At 42.4% G+C, this 24,636-nt stretch overlaps 1 protein-coding gene across 1 annotated transcript in view; it reads right to left on the bottom strand.

The window, feature by feature from the left end:
- COL15A1 (collagen type XV alpha 1 chain) overlaps positions 1–22,205 on the bottom strand; it is a 359,120-nt gene extending 336,915 nt beyond the window's left edge. Inside the window, exons 1-2 of the mRNA XM_075826867.1 lie at positions 22,120–22,205; positions 21,924–22,006 (exon numbers count right to left, since the gene is read on the bottom strand). Coding sequence (XP_075682982.1) covers positions 21,924–22,006; positions 22,120–22,130 — 94 coding nt within the window. The 5' untranslated portion in view covers positions 22,131–22,205. The remainder of the gene's footprint in view (positions 1–21,923; positions 22,007–22,119) is intronic.
- Between the last annotated feature and the right edge of the window lie 2,431 nt (positions 22,206–24,636).

The following is a 24,636-nucleotide window of genomic DNA, read 5'->3' as shown; positions in this document are numbered from 1 at the left end:
ATGTGAAAATGTATTTGCTTCTAGATTCATTTACCTGCTCAATCTCACCACAAAACCTAATATTATAATGCATAAGTACTTTTTCATACATGACAATAATAAAGTATGTATGTTCTTTACTCACAAGAGAACATAATTACATCAATATCCACATTTTTAATAATATTAAAGGGCCACTGGAGAAGTTTTCTATTGTTATGACTCATTAGAGAATCCTTCAGACTCCCTATTGAATAATGATTGCAAGTATTCTACTTGCTAGGAAGGGCCAAAATAACAGTTGCTGCCAACATTGGGTGACACTGCTAGACAGAGGTGTAACTTAAAGCTCCTGGGCCCCAATGTAAGACCTATAACAGGGCCCCCACCTACCATAGATCATTTATAATACTGGTGTCTTCTTATGCGGCTGAGGGGCATTTTGGCCCCCTCAGACTCCAGGCCACAAGTGCGACTGCTACCTCTGCGCCCCCTATAGCTACGCCCCTACTGCTAGATCTCCACATGAGGTTTATTGAATACATTTTCTATGTATTTTCCATATAAAGGTGGGGGATATGAAATTAGGGTGGGCATTATTGCATCGACACAAATATTAGATCATTGTATGTGAAATACTATATCAGTACTTCTGCAGGAGCATTACAATATTGTACTACTGTCTCTATGGGCATTGCTATGTAGTAATATGTGCCCTACTGTATAGGCAGTATACATAGCACTACATTGTGGGGTCTAGTGCAGCAGAATTCTACTTTATTCCTCTACTATATGGCGCTACTCACTAATGATATTAATGCCCCGCCACAAGAAAAGGATTCTTAAAAAAAAAACACTCTTTAAACTGAACTTAGGGATGCCATAACCTGCAGCCAGTCCACAGGGGCAGCGATATTACTGGAAATCTACAGCTTTGAGAGAGTTTCTTTAAAATGTAAATATATGCCTGATAAAATAAGTTCTATTAGGTTTACTTTACTTTACAAGTAAATTCAGACCGGTATGTCACATGAGAAAATAGTTATAAAGGAGGTATATGGAATACAACATGATGCTGGACACATATAGATTACCAAACTATGGAGCACTATGCACTAATAAGAATTCCTTAGTAGTAATACGGTAAATTACATATACTTATATGAACCTACATTCACACACACGTTAGATTATTTTAAGAAACTTCTGCGACTTCTACAACAAATCTGCCACATGTGAATATACCCTTAAAGGAACAGTGTCATCACAAATTATTTTTTTATATGTTAAAGATGTTAGTGCTTTATTAAAAACGTTTATATTCATTTGTGTGTTTGTGTTTTACTTTTTCTTATTTTTACACTTTTTCTTCCCTATGGGGGCTGCCATTTTTTGTTCCATTTCTGTCTGTGTCGATTAACGACACATACAGACATGGAATACGGCAGCCACAGTCCCATAGGGACTGTGAACGGCTCCCGTCCCATTGACTTCCGTGTACGGCGTCTGTGTGGGAACTGCGCATGCGCCGCTCCCACACAGTCCAATTCGAAATTGGCGCCGTCCGGCGCCATTTTACTGTGGACCGGAAGTCGCGGCCGGACAGTAATATTACTACTTCCGGTCGCGGCTTCCGGATTTGTGCACTTGGACCAGCGGCAGCAAACGGAGCGGACGGGCCGGAGGGAGCCGCGGCGGCAGGAGCAGGTAAGAGATTTCAATGTATGTTCGTGTTTGTGTGTGTTTACTACTGTATGTAAACCTACTACGCTGTGTGTTAGCTCAAAAAATGGCGACACACAGTGTAGGAGGTTACACCGTTCAAACCCCTCGTTTATCCCGGCACTAGCCAGGATAAAGGAGGGGGGGATGCTGAGAGCTCACTAGAGCGAGGGCTTTTAACCCAATGTTGCAATGCTGCAATTTTGGGAACTAGCTCCATCTAGTGACCAAAAATGGGTAGTATTATAAATTAGAAATAATTTATAATATTTCCTGACTCGCGAAAAAAATAAAAAAAATTTGAACAATGTTTAATCACCCACACACTAAATGTTTAATTTTAAAAAAAAAAACATGTTTTTCTGGCAACACATTCCCTTTAAAGAGGCTCTGTCACCAGTTTATAAGTGCCCTATCTCCTACCTTATCTGATAGGTGCTGTAATGTAGATAACAACAGTGGTTTTTATTTTGAAAAACAATCATTTTTGAGCAAGTTATGAATAATTTTAGATTAATGCATAATGACCAACTGGGCGTTTTTTTTACTTTTGATCAAGTGGGCGTTGTAAAGAGAAGTGTATGGTGATGACCAATCAGCGGCTCTCCATTCGTGCCCAGCTTGTTTCACTGCACAGCGTGATCTCGCGAGATCACGCAGATACGGGACTTCCTCCCACAGGTTCTTCATCGGAGCCATGAAAGACTGAATAGACATCGCCTCCAGCCACTGCAGATTCGGATAAATGTCCTGGCACGGCTGGAGGCGATGTCTGTTGACTCTTCCATCGCTCAGGTGAAGGATCTGTGGGAGGAAGTCCCGTCACAGCGTGATCTCGCGAGATCACGCTGTGCAGTGAAACAAGCCAGGCACGAATGAAGAGAAGTGTATGACGCTGATTGGTCAGCATCATACACTTCTCTTTACAACGCCCACTTGGTAAAAAGTTCAAAAACACCCGGTTGGTCATTAAGAACTAGTTAGCATAAATCTAAAATTGTTCATAACGTGCTCAAAATGATGATCATTTTTAAAAACCAAAACCACAGTTATCTACAACACAGCACCGATTAGATTATGTAGGAGATAGGGCACTTATAAACTGGTGACAGAGCCTCTTTAAGGTATGTCCCCGCTGATCGGATACGCTGCGTTAAAGTATGCAGCGTATGCAACCGAGAACCCGCAGGAAGTTCCAGATGAAAAACGGGCCAAATTGTGGTGCAGATTTTCCGCTGCAGAAAACAGTGCTAGTGAAAAAAAAAAGCCAATATCTACCCCGCTGCCATTGTCATAGCGACGTGTCCATCTTTTCTCTGTGCGACCTGGATTCCTTTGATGACACTGCACCCCATGTGACTGCTGTAGCCTGTGATTGGCTGCAGCAGTCACATGGAATGTAAAACGTCATTGCAGGTGGCTAGGCTGCACAGAGAACAGAGGGATGTGTTGCTATGACAATGATGAGTAAGTATTGCCTTTTTTAGTGATGTAAAAAAAAAACTTTTTCCGGTTTGCATTTTCTTAGCGGCGGAATCACAGCGTTTCCATTGCAAAAAAACGCAACATATTAAATTTGTAGTGGGTTTTACATTCTGATTGAATTCAACAAAGAAGCAATGTTTCTGCAGCATAAATAGACATGCTGCGGTATTAAAAAACACACAGCAGGTAAATTTATGAACATTTTCGCAGCTGATTTTTTTCCACATCTTGTTGAAATCGAATCCACTTTGCTGCTACTGTAAATGCTGTGGATTTTCCGCACAGAATTCCATTGAGGAAATTCTGCAGTGTTTACACTACATAAACAATTTCAAATCTAATATAAATATGTAGGGAAAAAAAGAGAGATATGCTGCATGCCGCTGTATAAATCATCAGTCCAAATTTACAACAATTATAAGCCACCAGACATGTAGCGTCATGATCATTTATATTATGTGTAAAGGAAATAATAAAACCTCTTTTGCAAATAAAAAAAAAAGCAAAAAAATTTCCTTTAAGAGCACTGTACATATAAGAGTGCATAGAAGGAGACCCAGGATACTGCAATATTATTTAGCTCTGAAGACATTTTGCTTTCCTCCCTGTTAAAAAAAACCTACTATAATCTACCGATATTTACATTCCTCTGCCACAATTCATCCATCTGCGATGGATCGGGGAATGTAGAGAGCCTGAAACTCAATCACTTCTTATAGGGTCATCCTTTCAGTAGTGAAGGACAATAGGTTATATATGCTGCTGTCACGATCTTGGGGTATGTGGACCCACAGGGCGGCTCCACCGTAGCGGAGAGACAGCTGGCCAAGTCACAGTCTATGCAAAGTCTATACAAAAGTTTGTAACACAAGGGTACCTGAGATAGTCAAGAGAGTGGCAGAGGCTTAGGCACGGATGGGGCTAGATGTGGCAGGTTGCGCCAGACATGGCGGATGATACCAGGGATGGCAGATGACACCAGACGTGGTGTATAACAGCAGGCGACACAACATGACTCGAACACTAGACAGGCTCAGGAACCAAAAAAAAGCACGGGATATAGGATACAGGTAGCAGGGCACGGGAAACACTGGGAGCAGGATAACACTAAGGAACCATTTGCAATATGAACATGGGAAAACTACAACAACGCTCAGACAAGGAGTGAAAGGGCAGGGCCCTTTTTATAGTCCAGGGTGGTCTGGGAAATAATTAATTAATTACATATGCACGCCGGCCCTTTAAGGCCAGGAACCAGCACGCGCATGCCCCCTCGTGGACATTGCAGGACAGAGCGGCCGGATGCGCTGACATCTCTGGGGAAGAAGACGTCGGCCACAGGAAGGAGGTCTGCGGTCACCACCAGGTAAGGGAAGGCTACGGTCCACGACCGCGGACATTACAGTACCCCCTTACGCCCCCTCTTCTTGGATTCAGAGCGAGAAAGGAATTTTTTAACGAGGGTAGGGGCATTAAGGTTCTCCTCTGGTTCCCAGGACCTCTCCTCAGGACTAAACCCTCTCCAGTCCACCAAATAGAAATTCCTTCCTCTTACCCTCTTGCAGTCCAGGATCTTCCTCACCTCAAAAACATCAGATGAATCGCTGGGATTAACTGCAGGGCTAGGAGTTTTACTGTAGCGGTTCAGGACCATGGGTTTCAGAAGGGACACATGATAGGAGTTGGGGATTCTGAGGGAAGAAGGCAGCCGGAACTTATAGGAGACAGGGTTTATCTGTTGTAGGATCAAAAAGGGTCTGAGGAACCTGGGGGCAAATTTGTATGAGGGTACCTTCAAACAAATGTTCCTTGAGGAAAGCCAGACCTTGACTCCAGGAGAGAATTGAGGAGGAACTTTTCTTCTTTTATCAGCATGCTTTTTCATGCGGTCCACTGCCTGGAGGATCGCAGACTTAGGCCGGATTCACACGAGCGCGTTCAGTCCGTGATATATGGTCCGCAGGTCGGCCGCATTTCCCGGACTGAGCACACAGCAGGGAGCTGGGCTCCTAGCATCATCGTTATCTATGACGCTAGGAGTCCCTGCCTCTCCGCGGAACTACTGTCCTGTTTTCAGTTTTCAGTACATGACAGTTTTCCCGCAGCGAGGCAGCGACTTCTAGTGTCATAGATAACGATGATGCTAGGAGCCCAGCTCCCTGCAGTGTGCTCAGTCCGGGAAATGCGGCTGACCTGCGGACCGTATATCACAGACTGAACGCGCTCGTGTGAATCCGGCCTTAGTTTGCTGCCAGATGTGAATAAAAGTTCCAAATGAAGAATTTGCTGCTGGTACTTGAGTCATGGCTGGCACAGGAAGAGGAACTCGAGGATGCTGACTTTACACAATGTGGAAAGGAGACGAGGCAGTAGACTCACTTGTGTGATTGTTGTACGAGAATTCCGCCCAAGGCAGAAGTTGCATCCAATTGTCATGTTGGGTGGAAACGAAATGACGGAGATAGTTCTCCAAAATTGGATTGGTCCTCGCCACTTGACCATTGTACTGTGGGTGATAGGCAGAAGAGAAGTCCAGTTTTACATCTAACACACAGAGGGCTCTCCAGAACTTGGATGTAAACTATACACCCTGGTCCAAGACAATATGCAGAGGAAGTCCGTGTAGCCGGAAGATGTGCAAAATAAACAGATTTGCCAGGCGAGGAGCAGATGGGAGGCCAGTCAGTGGAATAAAATGTGCCATCTTAGAGAAACAATTCACTACTACCCAGATCGTAGTACATACAGCTGAAGGAGAAAGGTCAGTGATAAAGTCCATAGCGATATGCTGCCAAGGGGCATCAGAAACAGGCAGGGTTAGTAGCAGGCCATCAGATTTGGAGCGGGTAGATTTGCTCGAGGCACAGTTCATACAGGAGAAGAAATAGTCCACAACATCTCCAGGCAGAGTGGGCCAGCAATAGTGACGAGTTATCAATTCCTGTGTTTTGGACTTTCTATTTGGTGGACTGTAGAGGGTTTGGTCCCGAGGAGAGGTCCTGGGAACCAGAGGAGAACCTTAATGCCCCTACCCTCGTTAAAAAATTCCTATCTCGCTCTGGATCCAAGAAGAGGGGGCATAAAGTGAGGTACTGTAATGGCCATGGTCGCGGACCGCAGCCTCCCCTTACCTGCTTGCGACCGCAGACCTCCTTCCTGTGGCCGATGTCTCCTTCCTCAGAGACGTTAGCGCATCCTGCCGCTCTGCCCTGCAATGTCCGCGAGGGGGCACGTGCTGGTTCCCAGCCTTAAAGTGCCAGCATGCGCATATATAATTAATTCATTATTTCCCAGACCACCCTGGACTATAAAAAGTGCCCTGTCATTTCACTCCTTGCCTGTTGTAGTTTTCCCATGTCCATATTGCAAATGGTCCCTTAGTGTTATCCTGCTCCCAGGGTTTCCCGTGCCCTGCTACCTGTATCCTGTATCCCGTGCTGTGTTTGGTTCCTGAGCCTGTCTAGTGTTCGAGTCGTGTTGTGCCGCCAGCTGTTATACACCACGTCTGGTGTCATCTGCCACTCCTGGTATCATCCGCCACGTCTGGCGCAACCTGCCATGCCTGCTGGTATACACCACATCTGGTGTCATCTGCCATCCCTGGTATCATCCGCCACGTCTGGCGCAACCTGCCACATCTAGCCCCAACCGTGCCTAAGCCTCTGCCCCTATCTGGTCTATCTCAAGCACCCTTGTGTTATGAACTTTTGTATAGACTTTGCATAGACTGTGACTTGGCCAGCTGCCTCTCCGCTTCATCGGAGCTGCCTAGTGGGTCCACATACCCTAAGATTGTGACAGCTGCTCTGTCTGTGATTACCTTAAGGCAGGTATACAAACACGGAACACTTTTCCTTTGGTGCCAAAATGGTGTTTACATTAAATACATGTTGGATTTATAGCTGATAAGTTGCATTATCATTGTAGGAAAAATCCACCTAGAACATCTCAAAACCTGATGCAGCGCAGCGCAGCACTAAATTCCACAACATGAAAAGTTCACTGAATCTGAATGTAAATTACTTTGAATATTTATGATGACAGCATCTGATAAATATTAAATTAAAGCCCCAGACAATATTTTAAACTAGAATAATCTAATAGTGTGGAATTTCATCAGGGAGGATGCTGGTAATGTGATAAGCACACAGGTGCAGGTCTCATAACATGATAATTTTACTGCAACTTTAATGAGCCGTCCATGTGTGATCCTCTCATGACCAGGACCGATTTTTATTTCTTGGAGACTGGAGGTAAATAATGGAAGTTCCCATTGAATGACTGGAAGCAGAGATATGTGAAGAAGACCGTGAAGAATTGATACAGAAAGTATATTAGAAAATGTTATAATTTTTCACTATAGCACTATACAGTGAATAACTTTTATTTGGCAGTTCATTTGACGTTTATTAACAGTTTACTGCACTTGGCACATTAGTGATCCCGACATGAAGAGAATAAGGAAGACATTCCTTATGAATCATTATGGTTCACATAAACAATAATAAACAAGCTGTCATAGCATACCTCCCAACCATCCCGGATTCAGCGGAACAGTGCCGGATTCCGGGCGGTGTCTCGCTATCACGGGCGGCCGGCGTTTTGCCCCAATGTCAACTGTACCTGCAACCTCAGGACGCAGTTACAGTTGAATCCAATGCTGAAGCAAGGAACCCTCAGCTCCCTGCTTCAGCATTCACTGTTCACTCGTCGAAGAAATCCCCGGGCACAGCGCTATTTTAAGCGTTGAGCCCTTGCAAGCCTTTGACCTCACTGTCCATATATGACATCATACTGTCCATATATGCCCTTGACATCACTCTCCATATTTGGACAGTGTCAGTGACTTCTCCAGGAGCAAAATCCCCGACCAGAGCTTTGCCGATGCTCTGGCCAGGGATTCCGGCATCTCAAAGCCCCTAACATCACTGTCCATATGTGGATAGTGACATCAGTTGGCAATGCTCTGGCCAGGGATTCTGCTCCTAGAGGGCCCCCTGGAGTCACTATCCATATATGGACAGTGACGTCAGGGGCTACTCCTGGAGTGGAATCCCCAGTCAGAGCATCGGCAACACTCTGGCCGGGGATTCCAATCCTGGAGGGAAACCCTGACGTCACTGACCATATATAGACAGTGACATCAGGGGCCCTCCTGGAGTGGAATCCCCGGCCACAGTGTGGCCGATGCTCCTGCTGGGGATTCTGCACCTAGAGGGAGCCAAAATGGCACTGTCTACAGGGTGGTAGCGCTATATACAGGGGGCTGGTGTTATATTTAAGGGGGATGTGGCACTATCTACATGGGCACTGTGGCACTATATGAGCACTATCTACATGGACACTTTGTGTGGTACTATCTACATGTGCACTGTGGCACTATGTGGCCACTGGCACCTTATACGTGGGCACTGGCACTAGGGGCAGCTAGGGGGCATTATACTTTATGGGGCAGCTAAGGCAGCATTATACTGTAGGGGCAGTATGGGGAATTATACTGTATGGGGGCATCTAAGAGGGCATTATACTGTATGGTGGCAGCTAAGGAGTCATAATGTATGGTGGCAGCTATGGGGGCATTATGCTGTATGGGGCAGCTATTGTGGCATTATACTTTATGGGGCAGCTACAGACGCACTATACTGTATTAGGCAGCTGTGGGGGCATTACACTATATAGGGCAGCTATGGGGCATTATACTGTATGGGGACAGCTATGGGGGCATTATATTGTATGGGGCAGCTATTGTATGGGGCAGCTATGAGGGAATTATTGTGTATAAAGGCAGTTATGGGGCATTATACTGTATAGGGCAGGGGTCAGCAACCTATGGCACCGGTGCCACAGTCGGCACATGGGGCATGGTTTGTTGGCACACTTCCCTCTCCCAGTGTCCAGCGCCATTGTGTCCTTGGTGGTGCTAAACACAGGGAGAGAGAGCAGCGCTTTATTAAGCTTTTGGCATCGCTGACCAACAGGAGACAAAGCACTGCTTTATTGTCTCTGTCGCTGCTGTACACTTGGCAAGCACACAGTGCAGCACTGCTCCCACTTCTGATGATCAGCGCCACAAGGACGGAGTTCAGTAGCCTCTTTATAAAAGAAAAATTTAGGAAAGGTTGGAGACTACCTCTCCTATGTGCACCACCCGAAGCTGGTGTTTAGTAGCCGTGGTCTCTCATATGTGCACCCCCCCAAGCCGGTGTTAAGTAGCCACGGTCTCTCCTATGAACACCCTCATGCTGGTGTTCAGTAGTCGCTACTTCTCCTGGGTATATCGCTTCCAAGCTCGTATTTAGTAGGAAAAGCCTCCAAACATTTGTAATGCAATTTCTCTTGAATATGACAATACCCCAAATTTGGTCATAAACTGCTGTTTGGACACACGGCAGGGCTCAGAATGGCAGGAGCGCTATTTGGCAAGCAGATTTTGCTGTATTGGTTTTTGGGCGGCATGTCGCATTTGTAGAGCCCCTGAGATACCAGTACAGTGGTAACCCCTAATTTTGGAAACTACACCCCTCAGGGCATTTATATAGTGGTATATTGAGCATTTTGACCCAACAGGTGTTTCATAGATTTTATTAGAATTAGGCAGTGAAAATGAAAATTATTTTTTTTCCAAAAATATAGTTTGAGCTCCCAATTTGTAATTTTCACAAGGGGAATAGGAGAAAGAACACCCACAATGTATTACTCAATTGCTCCCGAGTGCGGCAATATCCCATATGTGGCTCTAAACTGCTGTTTCGGCACATGGCAGTGCTCAGAAGGGAAAGAGCGCCATTTGACTTTTGGAGCGCAATTTTTCTGGATTGGTGTTCGGGCACCATGTCGCATTTGCGAAGCCCCTGAGGTATCACAATACAGTGGAAACCCCTGGGAAGTGATGCCATATTGGAGACTACACCCCTCAAGGCATTTATTAGTTGCATGGTCATATGACTGGGCTTAGAAGTGAAAAAGCACAATGCGCATTTGAGGCCTATATTGGTAATTTTCACAGCATGGGCCTACAATTGCAGGGCTCTGAGGTTAAATAGTAAAACAAACCCCCAAGTAGTGACCCCCCTATTTTGGAAACTACACCCCTCAAGGCATTTTAAGGGGTGTAGTGAGCATTTTGACAATTATGAGCATAATCCGACTTTATGCAGAGCCTCCTCCATAAAGACTCAATTTACTCGGTCAAATCAGCATATCACAGTTTTTACTTCTGACCCACACTCAAAGGGTACGAGCATACTGTTTTCTCGCTCTGTTCCATGGGAATTTATGGAGTCTCGCACCGACAATGCAGATAGAATGCTTTTGTTCAAAGGTAGTATATTGTCTCAGGTGTTTACATTTGAATCTCTTTACTTACCCAACTCAGGTCAAGGCTCTGCCTTAGCTGGCTATTTAGAAGCTCCGGAGGAGTTCGGCGAGGGGACTTGGATTTTAGGAGAAGATTTTAATGTTGCCTTGGACCCACTTCTAGTCACGACAACAGGCTCCTCCAATATTTCTCGCTATAGACTTCGGAATCTGAAACGTATTCTAAATGAACACCGGCTGGTAGATACTTGGCGCTGTTTATATCCCTCAGGACGAGATTGCTCTTTCTATGCGGTACATGATATGTACTCTAGATTCAATTATTTCCTTATAAAACACCATTAGCTTCACTCATTACGTTCCTCTTCAATAATGCCAATTGTTTTCTCGGATCATGCTCTCATTATGCTGACATTGTCCCTTATACATCCTATTTCTTCACAGTGGCAATGGAAATGGAATGTCTCCTTGCTGAAGGACCAAGGGATTTATGGGTTCGTTAAACTAGCTGTTGTGGAGAACTTCTCCTCAAACGACACAGACGCTATAGATCCCTGTACCCTATGAGAGGCGCATAAATGTGTCATCTGTGGAGTTCTAATCCAGCAAGGCTCTAGAATCAAACGTGAACGCACTGAAGCGATCACTAATTTACTCTCTCAAATCCAAGACTTGGAAAAACATCATAAATCTTCTCTTGATGAGGAGATATGAATTAATCTCCTGCAAAAACTAGAAGAGTTACGCTGTCTCTTAACTGATAAAGCAAAAGCCACCCTGACTAAATGCAGGCGCAATTTCTATGAATTTGGTAATAAATGCAGTAAAGCTTCGGCTAGGTCTCTAAGATTAAAACAGGCTTCTACCTATGTAAACTTTAACTCATCTTCTCAGGTTCACCTCCCAAGTGATATAGTGGCTGTCTTTCGAGATTACTATGCTTCTCCAAACTCGATAGATAATAATTCCCACATATCTCAGCCAGACTTTAGAGACCGTGTCAAAGAATATATTGCGAGCACTGACTTTCCAACCATAGCTGACTCTGGCTTAGAGTCCCTGGAAGCTCCAATTACAGAGAAGGAAATGAAAGATGATATTAAGAACTCTCAATCTGAGAAAGCTCCAGACCCAGGTGGATTTTCCCTGGAATATTATAAGGCATTTCAGGATGTTATTGACCCATACTTCCTATGGTTCCTTAACGCCTTTTCTCCGTCTAATCCCTCATTAAGGCACTCATTGAGGACTAGTTTAGTTGTGGTCCCAAAACCCGGCAAAGATCCTCTAAAATGCTCCAATTATAGACCAATTTTGTTGCTTAATCTGGATATTAAAATCTTTGCAAAGATTCTTGCAGCCAGATTATTACCTTTGATGGACCCGTTTATTCACCCAGATCAGACAGGTTTTATGACAGGGAGGGAAGCTAGAGACAATGCTATAAAAATGATAAACCTTATATATATAGCTAGATGTGAGAACAAACCAATGAAGTTGTTTTCCACGGATGCAGAGAAGGCTTTTGACCGAGTAAATTGGATCTTTCAGATATATTTGGCAGACCGGGAGACAATTGTTAGTCCTCTGGTTGCCATAGCAACCATTGGAACCCCCACGATCGGCACTTTTGACCGCGGCATCTAAGGGGCTAATGGCAGAGATTGGAGCTAGCTTTAGTCCCTGCCATTACAGCAGTGTCAGCTGTAATATACAGCTGACATTCGATGGGGATGGCACGGGCTCAGCTTCTGAGCCCACGCCATCAGTGGCGGATTAAGAAGACCATGGGCCCTGGGCTGTTACCCAAACTTGGGCCCCCCTTCTCCACCACCACCCTGCTGCGCCGTAACTATTGCTAACACTACCTAAACACTAGTACACAAAGTAGGCACATTATGCACAAAGTACACACAGTACACAAAGTACGCACATTATGCACAAAGTACGCACATTATGCACAAAGTACGCACATTATGCACAAAGTACACAAAGTACGCACATTATGCACAAAGTAGGCACATTATGCACAAAGTACGCACATTATGCACAAAGTACGCACATTATGCACAAAGTAGGCACATTATGCACAAAGTATGCACAGTACACAAAGTACCACATTATGCACAAAGTACGCACATTATGCACAAAGTACGCACAAAGTACGCACATTATGCACAAAGTACGCACAGTACAAAGTAGGCACATTATGCACAAAGTACACAAAGTAGGCACATTATGCACAAAGTACGCACATTATGCACAAAGTACACAAAGTAGGCACATTATGCACAAAGTACGCACATTATGCACAAAGTACGCACATTATGCACAAAGTACACAAAGTAGGCACATTATGCACAAAGTACGCACATTATGCACAAAGTACGCACATTATGCACAAAGTACACAAAGTAGGCACATGCACAAAGTACGCACAGTACACAAAGTACCACATTATGCACAAAGTACGCACATTATGCACAAAGTACGCACATTATGCACAAAGTACACAAAGTACGCACATTATGCACAAAGTAGGCACATTATGCACAAAGTACGCACATTATGCACAAAGTACGCACATTATGCACAAAGTAGGCACATTATGCACAAAGTATGCACAGTACACAAAGTACCACATTATGCACAAAGTACGCACATTATGCACAAAGTACGCACAAAGTACGCACATTATGCACAAAGTACGCACAGTACAAAGTAGGCACATTATGCACAAAGTACGCACAGTACACAAAGTACCACATTATGCACAAAGTACGCACAGTACACACATTATGCACAAAGTACGCACAGTACAAAGTACGCACATTATGCACAAAGTACGCACAGTACACAAAGTACACACATTATGCACAAAGTACACAAAGTAGGCACATTATACACAAAGTATGCATAGTACACAAAGTACACACGAGTATGCACATTATACACTAAGTAGGCACATTATACACGAGTATGCACATTATACACAAAGTACACCTTGTAAACACATGAATATGGACATTAAACATACATGAATATGGACATTAAACATACATTAATATGGACATTAAACATACATGAATATGGACATTAATATGGACATTAAACACACATGAATATGGATATTAAACACACATGCACTTACCTTTTATGTCTTCACTGCAGCTCTTCTCCTGCTCACAGCACAGAGCCCGCCGACAGTCTCCCCTCCCCCATGTCCCGACAGCTAGCAGCAGAGATGTTTAGAGCAGGGAAGGGGGGCTGGAGGGGGAGCTTCTAAAGCAGCACAGACCACGGCTGCTAAGTAGAAGCAAAGCTCCCCTCGCCTGACAGGTGCGGTCCTGGCACCGGGGCTCCCTCCGGTGCTAGCGACGCCACTGGGCATGAGGGGGTTCGGGCGGTCATAGGCTCGCTGGGAGCCTTGGGCCCCCTGGCAGTCTTGGGCCCCGGGCGACCGCCCGAAACGCCCTAATGATAATCCGCCACTGCACGCCATCACCACAATGTACAGTTACATGCTGTTGCATTAAGTCACTGACTGCAACAACGTTATGTCGTTAAGGTCTTAAAATACAGTACAAATCAGTCAAAATATATACTTTTATTGTAATTTAATCTGAAACAAACCTTCAGTGGAAAGTTGTGATGTTAGCGGCAATAAAACATGTCATGAACCAATCAGTTTTAGGCCACTTTAACATGGGCATATTCAGGTAGTATTTTGCATCAGTGGCCCACATTTACTAATTCTGTCTAATAGTTAGACAGCGCAATCGTAGACCAGACAGGCACAAAATGCGCCATATTTATCACAGTGGTGCATGCTGCATGATAATCTTGGCGCATCTTGCATGACCTGCTAGACACTTTTCTCTTCTTTATATTACTTTTGATTTGGCTTATGATGCACCAGAATGTTGTGCCAGTCTTTTGGCCGATTTTTGGTACACAGTGCATTTTAGTCAACGCCCACTTTCCTACTAAGCCACAGACACTTTACAGGAAAACACTTTTAAAAAGTAGCTAGTGAGGTGCAAAAATCAAAATTACACCAAACTGCGCCAATTTGCACCCATACTTGTTGCATTTTTTTCATTTTATAGACCAAAACACAGTATTAAATGTGCCCCAGTATTTGTAAACCAAAGTAGAATCTAAAACACAGAAAAAGTACACTATGAGGATCAACATATGTGGATACCTGTCTATAACACCTTATGAGCTTGTTGGATATCCCATTCCAAAACCATTGCCGTTAATATGAAGTTGGGCCCATTTTTGTGCCTATTCAGGCAATGGTGCATTTATAAGGGCAGGAATTGATGTTGGACGAGAAGGTCTGGCTTGTAACCGGCATTCCAGTTCATTCAAAAGATGTTTGATGGGGTTGAGTTCAGGGCTCTGTGCTACTCCAGCTCCTCCACACCAAACTCGTCAAACCAAGCCTTCATGGATCTTGCATTGTGCACAGGGGCACAGTCATGGTGGCACAAGAAAGGGCCTTACCCAAAATGTTGCCACAAAGTTGGAACCATACAGTTGTCTCAAATGTATTTGCATGCTGAATCAATAAGTTCAAGATCACACACAGGTTTAATGAAGTTTTTGGCTTCGATTTTTTTTAGTCAAACACAGGAGTGGACACAAAAGAAAGGAGATGCATCAGTATTTTCTTTATACCTTCCTTTTGAATCCACGTCTGGCTCTGGCTAAAAAAAACTGAGCCAAAAACTGTCAGAAAAACGGCATCAAAACTGTGTGTGTGTGATCCTGGCCTAAAGGGGTTATCCGGTGATGTAAAACTGACAACTGATTAGTGGGGATCTGACTATTGGCACCCCCAACAATCACCTGTATAAAGGTAAATAAAGATTACAAATCTAAGAAAGGTAAGAAAGTTGCAAAGGAGGAACTTTCAATGAAAAGTAGTTAGGCCCCTTTCATATACATACACTTGCCATATTTTACTCCAATGTTTCCAGAGAGATCATATAACAACACTGGTACAATATACGAGATTAGCCAACAAGAGATTCATTGATCTCTGTGGCTTTGTCTATCCTTTCAGCAAATGCAAATGAACACTGATCGTATACCAAAATCTGGTAGAGCATTGAAAAAATTCTAGCAAGATTGCAATTGTTTTGCTTAGTTTAGAATTTATATGTAAAAAAGTCATTCAAAATAGTTTAGCTTTCTACGGATAAACTCAAACAGGATAAATTACAAATTGCTTGAAACCTTAAAAAATAATAATAGAAAAAAAAACTTTACCAGCAAAGCACGTTTTATGATACTGTTTCTTTAAATATTTGCTTACCAGAGATGGATAATGCTAATAATTCTCTTGAGTAGCGTGGGCATTGGCAGCAAAATTACTTAACAAATATTTTTAAGTCACGCACTATAATTTGCTGTGTAAAATTCTTGAAATGATACTTTTCTGCATACACCAGGGAATGTTCATTGACCTAAACTGACCTGATTATGGATGACTGCCACTACGGAAAATACAGCTGTTTCTATTGGATGCACTTTCCCTAAGGGACAATGATTCCAAGAGTGCCCTGTCCTACACTAGGGAAATATTTCAATAATGGAAAAAATGGCTATTACATATCACACAATCCCCTTTTGTTCAATTAGCTGTTCTGCGTCTGAAGCACTGGCATAGGTTATGAGATGGGATAATAGGGTGCATTCTTCCTCCTCTTTCTGACATTTCTCAGGGCTGTAAATGCTACATATCCTATTTCTTCCTTCACACATCTTTTAGCATAAAGAGGTTTAAATGGAACCATAAATGGCAGCTTAACCCATTCTTTATCCAGTATTTCTTCAGTAAATATTTTACTGTATCCGCAAAAATAATTATCGAATAATTTCTTATTGTTGCGACAACAATAAATATTTAGGTTTAATATAATTATTATTTTTCTTGTATTTAAACTATACTAGCATTATAAGATATGCATGGAAACTATTGTGCAGTACGTGGCAGGATGTTCACTTTAGATACAGTAATAATTATAGTTCAAAGTCTGGTAGCTTCTTAAAGGGTTTTTTCAGGATATAAAATTGATTGCCTATGATCAATGTGGGATCAGTGGGGTCTGCCTCCCATTATGTCCATCAATCAGCAGAAACAGGAGCCTTAGTCCATGTGGCTATGTGGCTACCTGAGTCTTCAGCTTAACCTTCACTTGGCTATGGGGCTGACGTGAAGTACCAGCCACAGTTGCTTGGATATGGATGGCTCCCCGGCCCCCTTGGTCTGTTGATCATGATGGTCGCAGTCAGAGCTGCACAGATCACACATCATTGGCGTATCCTAAGAATAGACCATCAATGTAATTTCCCAAAATAATGTTCTTCATGTGAAAAGTTTTCTCACTTTTATAGAAAACAGAGAAGATACCTCAGCTATGCACACAAATCCAGAAAGAATGTGGCAGGGGTGGCACTATGTCAGGGCTATTAGTGACCAAGGAAGGTATCTTCCAGATGACCTGTTCTTGTTATTTTATGAGGAGGGTACACTTCAATAAAGAGTAACTTTTTATTTTCATTTCTCATCACCTGTTCACCCAAAGTCCATTCTTTAGATTAGCAGATTATAGAATAGTTCACAGTGGAAGATGATACGTATGCTGGAAGGCAGTGACCTGACAACTTGTGTGACTATCTTAGTGAAGATAAGCAAGCCTATTACATGGACAATGCCATGTATAAAGAAATTGGAAGCATTTCCCACAAAACTGCTATGTGAGGATCTGATGCAGGCTGCTACATGAACATATATTCCATGAGGATTTATATTTTATATATATATTTTATATATTTTATATTTATATTTTATATTTTGCCGTATTTATATAGTTACTGTGTTTGCACATTATTGAATGGGTACTACATTTCTTGATAGATACACCGCTATACATATTGCTATACATGTATATGCTATATATATATCTATCAGCGTTTTACATGTGTAGTATTAAAAAATATTTCAAGCGCGCTTTCAACCAGCGATTATATCACCTCTCACGCCAAATCCACCTTGAAGGGGCATCCAGCCTTCGACAGTCAGGTTAGTTACTATGCAATTTTACAGGTTATGTTTTCACACTGTTATCCTCTGCTGTTCCGCTTGGTAAACTTGTTCATTTCTATCTATATATATTTGTATAGACATATGTATTTGAGTCATTGAGCTTAATGAAATACTTTATTGAATGTATGCAACAAAACCTGCTATTAGAAAATAATTAACTACTATTAGACTTGGTTACATGTAGGTTTGCTTTCGTTCACCTTTTTTTAAAAATTTCCACCATGACTATATATGTATTGACAGTGTGTTGTATATTTTCTATGCCCTCATAGTGACATGTCCAAAGTTTTGCTTGGTGGCGGTCCGGGCTCTGTTACCCCCACCAATCACTAAAATGAAGCTGCAGATGCGCTCGTGTGACTGTTATGCCACTTCGTTTCTGTTCGACTTTTTCCGGAAGGCCGATATAGCAGAGTACGGGCTCATAGACATTCTATTGAGCCTGTACTCCGCTACATCGATTTCCAGAGAAAGCCGAACAGAAACTAAGCGGCTTAGCGCTCACACGAGCACTTCTGCTACTTCGTTTTACTGATTGGTGGGGGTCGAGGTGCTTGAACCCCCACCAATCAAAACTTCTGACATGTCACTACGACATGTCAGAAGTTTGTTGAACTTTTAGTTACCCTTTAATAGATGGTCTGGTTAAGGTCTTTTTGACCGAAAATGTTTACCTTTATTCTGACTTGCCAGAAAAACGCTGTGTTATCAATCAATAAAGCTACAAGATTTGCATCTATTGAGTGTTTGGAGTATTTTGAAGCATAGCACATACCTGGTTGGGAACCCACTACCTGCACCTCAGAACACTCAGGGTGCTGCATTTCATCTTACAAATAATACCAATATACAGTGACCAAATAAAAGCTCCATACATAAAGTAATCTAATAACAGTGTACTACAAAGTCTAAATAACACTACAATACAAATAATGTTAAGTGTCTTGGGGGTTGCAAGCCTCAGACGATCAGTGGCATCCCTTTTAGCAGGGACGAGTGATACCCCTGTTCCCTTCACAGGACGCACATCCCTAAGCCGTAATGCACACGACGGTGTGTGCCGCACATGTCCCTTCCGTGATCTGTGGAAAGATAGGACATGTTCTATGCTTCCACGGAGCGGAGAGTCAGGTCTGTTTTCACAGAACCGATTCACCCACTAAAGTGAATTGGTCAGTGAAAACTATCGGGTACCACTCAGATGCTGTGAAAAACAGCCCGAGTGGCACGCTGTCATGTGCAAGAGGGCTAACACTGGCCCTGTGTTCAGACATTCCAAGGTCCAATTACAGTATGTTTTTGGAGTTTGACAGGAAACTACAGTACTTTCACACAACCGATTTTCACGCAGATTTCAGGGTGAACTCTGCAGTTATTATGAGCCAAAATCTGCCAACAAACTGCATCCCATTCATTTCAATGAGAAATCCACGTCGTATTAAAATCCGCATCTTGGAAAAAAAAAGATATTTTACTTGTTGTTGCTGTCTCCGTGCAGAATTTGTATCGGGCAGCCATCACTGGTTTAGTGGCAGGTGAAACGGAAAATCTGTGGCAGAAATCAGAGAGTCAACCTCTGATATCTGCCACGGATTCTAAGGATAACCCGCAACTGATTTTTCGGATGGAAAACATGGTCGGAAACCCATGAAAACAGCACTTAACCCAGTCAGACAGACAGACAGAGAGAGAGAGAGAGAGAGAGATAGATAGATAGATAGATAGATAGATAGATAGATAGATAGATAGATAGATAGATAGATAGATAGATAGATAGATAGATAGATAGATAGATAGATAGATAGATAGATAGATAGATAGATAGATAGATAGAGATAGAGAGATAGATAGATGTGACACTTTATATGGAACTGATTGTGACAACAGAAAGTGTATCAGTTGTATTTCTTTGCTTACAACAATTTACCACAAAGTTACTATTAGGGTGTGTTCACTTCAGCATTAGGTTTCGTTGATGGGTTTCGTCAGACCTTTCCGTCGGAGGAACCCATCAACTGAAAGGCAAACGTAAGCCATAGCTTCCATTTGCATTACCATTGATTACAATGGTAATGCTTCCGTTGCTAATGGTTTCCGTTAATTGGCGAAACTCAACAGTTTATGTTATAGTTAATACCTTTTAATACCCTGATTGAAAAGTTGATGCATACATTTTCTGCTCCAGTCCAATAAAATACATTACAGTTTATAAAGAGTCTACTGTTAGTAGAAATCCTTGGACATGTAAGGAAATGTAAGTAGAGAAATGCCTGTTTGTAAAATGTTCTAATGAACTGAACATTCTTCAACTAACTGAAATTATTTTATGTACATCCTACACCTTTTCCTGAAAGTCTCTGCCAGAAATGAAAATGAACTCCGATAAAGGCTCCCCTCCCGCACGCCGAAGCCACAAGGGAAGGTAGGAACAAGGTCTTTTTATGCTTTGGCATGTGGAGTGGTCTGCAATGGTTATATGTTAACGTCACTTGCTGAGAGAATCAGCCTCACAGTTTGGAAACATTCTCAGTTTCTCTTGCTCAAAATGTTTAGACACGGATTTTCAGAGAAAGAAAAAATAGCAGTGAGGATTATGATGGTGTTAGCATGGTCCTATATCTTGACCATTCCAGAATAGCATTACCATTTATGCAACTTTTAATGCATCAAGAGAAGGAACTTCTATCTTCCATGCATCGAATTACTTTCTTAGCAACATACAACAAACGTGTTTCAAAGTCAGCTCTACTCCAATGAAGACTAGCTCCATACTCCAATACAGTATACTGCAGTTTGGTCGGAATGGGGGGGGGGGGGTTGAAATTAAACTGACTGGTTTCTGTAGATAAGAAAGTCACTGCTGGAAGAAGCATACACTGATAGCTGTACACGAGATGATGGATTATACAGACATTGCTATGTTCATAAGAAACAGAACACATATACAGTATAATACGACTAGACGCAGATTGTCTCTTTACTCTTCATTCCTGGGCGTCATAAGCCACTTCAACATTTAGATAATCCAGAAGTTGGTGACAAAAAAACAGCTCTATCCTTTTTACTAGAAAATTCAAAACCACAAAACCCATAAATCCTAAGAACGTGTCAAATGGAAAAAATGAGCAATGTGAAAAGTATAATTCATACAGAGCTCTTGGCAGAGAACTTGGTGCTGTTATATTTTCATTCCAGATTGCTGTAACCACTTCTTGTACAGTCAGGTTTCAGCATTTGAAAGACACTTTTACAGTAGCATTTATATCCAGCGTTATAAGGTTTACATAACAGAGGTACGGTATGGAAAATCAAGACTAGGATTTGGCATAGTTGTCTATCCTCCAATGGCAAAGTATGCCGTATATCATTGAAATGTCATGACAAAACAAGTCCTCCCTAATGTGTTCCTCTTTTAGATTCCTGTGTATCTTTAACTGATCTCAATTTGTATGCAGATGTAGAAGGCTAAATTTGATAATGCACAAGAACGCAATTCATCATATGTTATATCTCGTTTTCCATAGGACTGTAGGTTAACCTACTACAAGACATGCTAACCCATTTTAACCAATAAGTAAGACGCCAGTGTTAGACATTCTGACTAATAATAAAAATAGGGTACCCTCTCTGATGTAAGCCAACCTCCAGTGCCGCACTATTTCCAGGCCACACCCCCCGGGAACTACTACTGACTTACTTATTGCAACCAATGCATTCAAAAAAATCCAATGAATCAGATATAATAAGAAAGACTAATATGATTGTTTGTTTATATCGAACTTTTACACATTTTAATCACATTTTCAAAAGCCAAGAAATTATTTTGATCATATTGAAAACACCTTACGAAAAAGGAATCACATTTTCAACATTCTACATTATTTGCAGTGATTCACTCCGTGGTCTCCATCCACAGAACATTGTGCTAAGGATGCTCTCACAAGAACTACAGCTATAAAACATCATATCTTTCACATAAGACCCCCCCCCCCCTAGGATTTTTATCCCTTAGGCCTCTTATTATTCATTTCAGTATAAAAATGATGGGTCCAATAAAATCTGTTTTTCACAGGCTCTTTTATCAAGAAGATTCAGTACCATTTTGAATCCAACAGCTTGACTATCATCAACCTTACTGTTGAATGTCCAAAAAAGTTTTATGCACAAATTCTACACACATTAATGGCTAAGAAAGGACATTTGCCCATCTCCTTACTACAGAGAATTTTGGGTTAACGTCCTACTTTTAGCCACCTGCATGCATCGACTACTGATAAGATAATTCATTGGTTGCTCTTACCTTCCCAGATCTGAGCATCCAGAATGAGAGGAAATAAACATGAAAAGAGAAGGCACATCAACCTCAAGGGCCGGTAAGATTGCCTGTAACATAGAAGCCATAAAATGAACGATCACCTTAAGAGTCAATCATTGATAAAATAACAAGAAGTTAGAATACAAGTTCAGAAACAAGCAGGATAAGTCGGTATTCTCACCTTGAAGTCATTCTTTCAATAAAAGTAGCTCACAGGTCACACATGAAAATAGAGCAATGTATCACAAATACATAAACCCAAAAAGTTAGTTATGAGGTTTGCTGCCTTTCCCCCTGCTACACAGAGCAGAGTGAAACAAAGGCAGCTCTCAGCCACTCCAGTGACTCACAGTGATCAGGACTCCAACACTGAAATCTGACTCCTTTTACATTTTCTTCCTAGACCACCGCCTTAAGTTACAAACCTTACTCCCCATCTTATTAGAAGCCATCAACCTTTCTTCCCACCTTCCTCCCAGATGTATAACCCCACTCCTAACGCCAAACTACGATATTCCCAAACACACAAAGACCGGGCGCTTCTCTCACTGTCCTGTCTTGTTCGCAGTCACTCACAGGGATAGGACTTTAAACTGGCTTGCATATATACATCAACCTAGCTGGATGTGTAACGGAATATATTGTATAAGTTATAGCCACACTATTTATAGTGCCATAGAGCTCGGAAAAAGTAAATAATCCTGACGTAGTATGAATACAGTCAATGCTCTATCCTGTAAAGTCATAGCAAAGTTATATACAATTGTTAACAATACTTTTAAATAATATTGCCAAAATAGAAGATCATGTGTAGTCGCCATGCGTCGCATTATATACAAAAATCTATCTATCTATCTATCTATCTATCTATCTATCTATCTATCTATCTATCTATCTATCTATCTATCTATCTATCTATCTATCTATCTATCTATCTATCTATCTATCTATCTATCTATCTCTTTCTAGCTTATTACTTGAACTCATATACTTTAATTCCTACCTCAAAGAAGCCTGGTGTAGCGCAGGTATGTTTATAAGCTATGTCATTTATGGTGGTGGTCCTGATAAAGCAGTCAAGGCACATAAATCTCTTTCTCATGCTGCAGTATTAACAAGATGTATCTTAATTTAGGTGGAAAATCTTTTAGTGTTATATGCTCTGTGTGTGTCCCAGAGCAAGCAGGAAAGTTCCAAATGGTCAAGACTCAGGAGGACCACTGGCACATGTCAGTAATCATTATCAGGTATGTCTTCTGTCTTGGAGGTGATACAACTAATGTAGCCAGCAGCTGTTAGTATTACGTGCAGAGAGAGGGACTGTCTGTTGAGTGTCAGTGATGTCCTGCTCTTTTTATTGCCTCAGAGTTCACGAAAGGTGAGTGGATCGTGCCGGAGGAGGTGTGTTGTTGTAGCTATGGGGGAATGTGGCTGACACTGTATGTGGGTCCTTTATCTGACAGTGTATATGGATGAGCCAAGTCTTATTGCTCAATTGTATATGAAGGCCTGTGGCTAACGCTTTATATGGTAGCCTGTGTATTTCACTGTATATGTGGTTCTTTGTCAGACACTGTATGGGAAGGCCTGTTATGCACACCACTTACACTTAGAACACATCCCCCACTCACACCTAGGACACATGCCGCACATGCACCACTCACACCTAGGACACATTCCGCACATGCACCACTCACACCTAGGACACATGCGCACGCACACCTGTCACACCTAGGATATATTCTCCACTCTCACACCTAAGACATATGCCGCACATTGTCTACCTACACCAAGGACACATGTTGAACATGCACTACTCACACCTGGCACAGATGCTGCACACACCACTCACATACTAGACACATACCACTCACACACTAGACCCGTACCACACTCTACACACAAACCGCACACACTACTTACACTAGACACATACCGCACACACCACACAAATGCTAAACATATGCCTCAAATAACACTTACACACTAGACCTATACCACACATACCACTCACATTGAAAACAACACGCATACAAATGCCACTAATAAATTGGAAGAAGACACAAAACTCACACAAATTGCATATTTCACTCATACAATTCACATACGCTATAAACATTTCCCCCCTCATAGAAGGTTGATTGCAGCTTACATGAAGCTGTAGCAGATAAAGAAATAAACCTGCTGGCGCTAAAGCCATCAGCAACATACCTGGCAGGGGCTGGAGTCTCCTTCTCCTCGGCATGAAGCTGTGTTCAGGGGGCAGTAGAAAGAGCAAGCCCATCACTGATTGGCTGATGCTGAGCCAACCAGCGTTAGGTTTGATTTGTACATGCAGACTGAGCAGGTACTGATTCTCCTTTTCCACTGCGGCGCCAGAGATGTGCGCTAATGAGCTGGGCATTAGTGCAGAAAACAAGAAAGCTGATTAGCTGTGGCTCGGACAACAAGCACTATACTTCGTTTCTGCAGTGCTACTTCCCATCAGTGCATAGTACACAGCAATAAATAATTTTGGTGCGTGTGTTCACCACTGTCTGCAGGGCCGATTCTAGCCTTTCTGCTGCATGAGGCGAAAATTGAAATGGCGCCCCCCAAATTTTGATTGACATCCCCCTAGCTGTTCTACATCACTAGCAACCTCCTCTAACTTTTGCGGATGCGCCATTGCCTTGTACTGGCATGCGTGGTGCAAGGC

Source organism: Rhinoderma darwinii, chromosome 5 (assembly GCF_050947455.1).
Source record: "Rhinoderma darwinii isolate aRhiDar2 chromosome 5, aRhiDar2.hap1, whole genome shotgun sequence".
In the NCBI taxonomy this organism is placed as follows: domain Eukaryota; kingdom Metazoa; phylum Chordata; class Amphibia; order Anura; family Rhinodermatidae; genus Rhinoderma; species Rhinoderma darwinii.
This window is presented reverse-complemented; position numbering and strand designations above follow the sequence as displayed.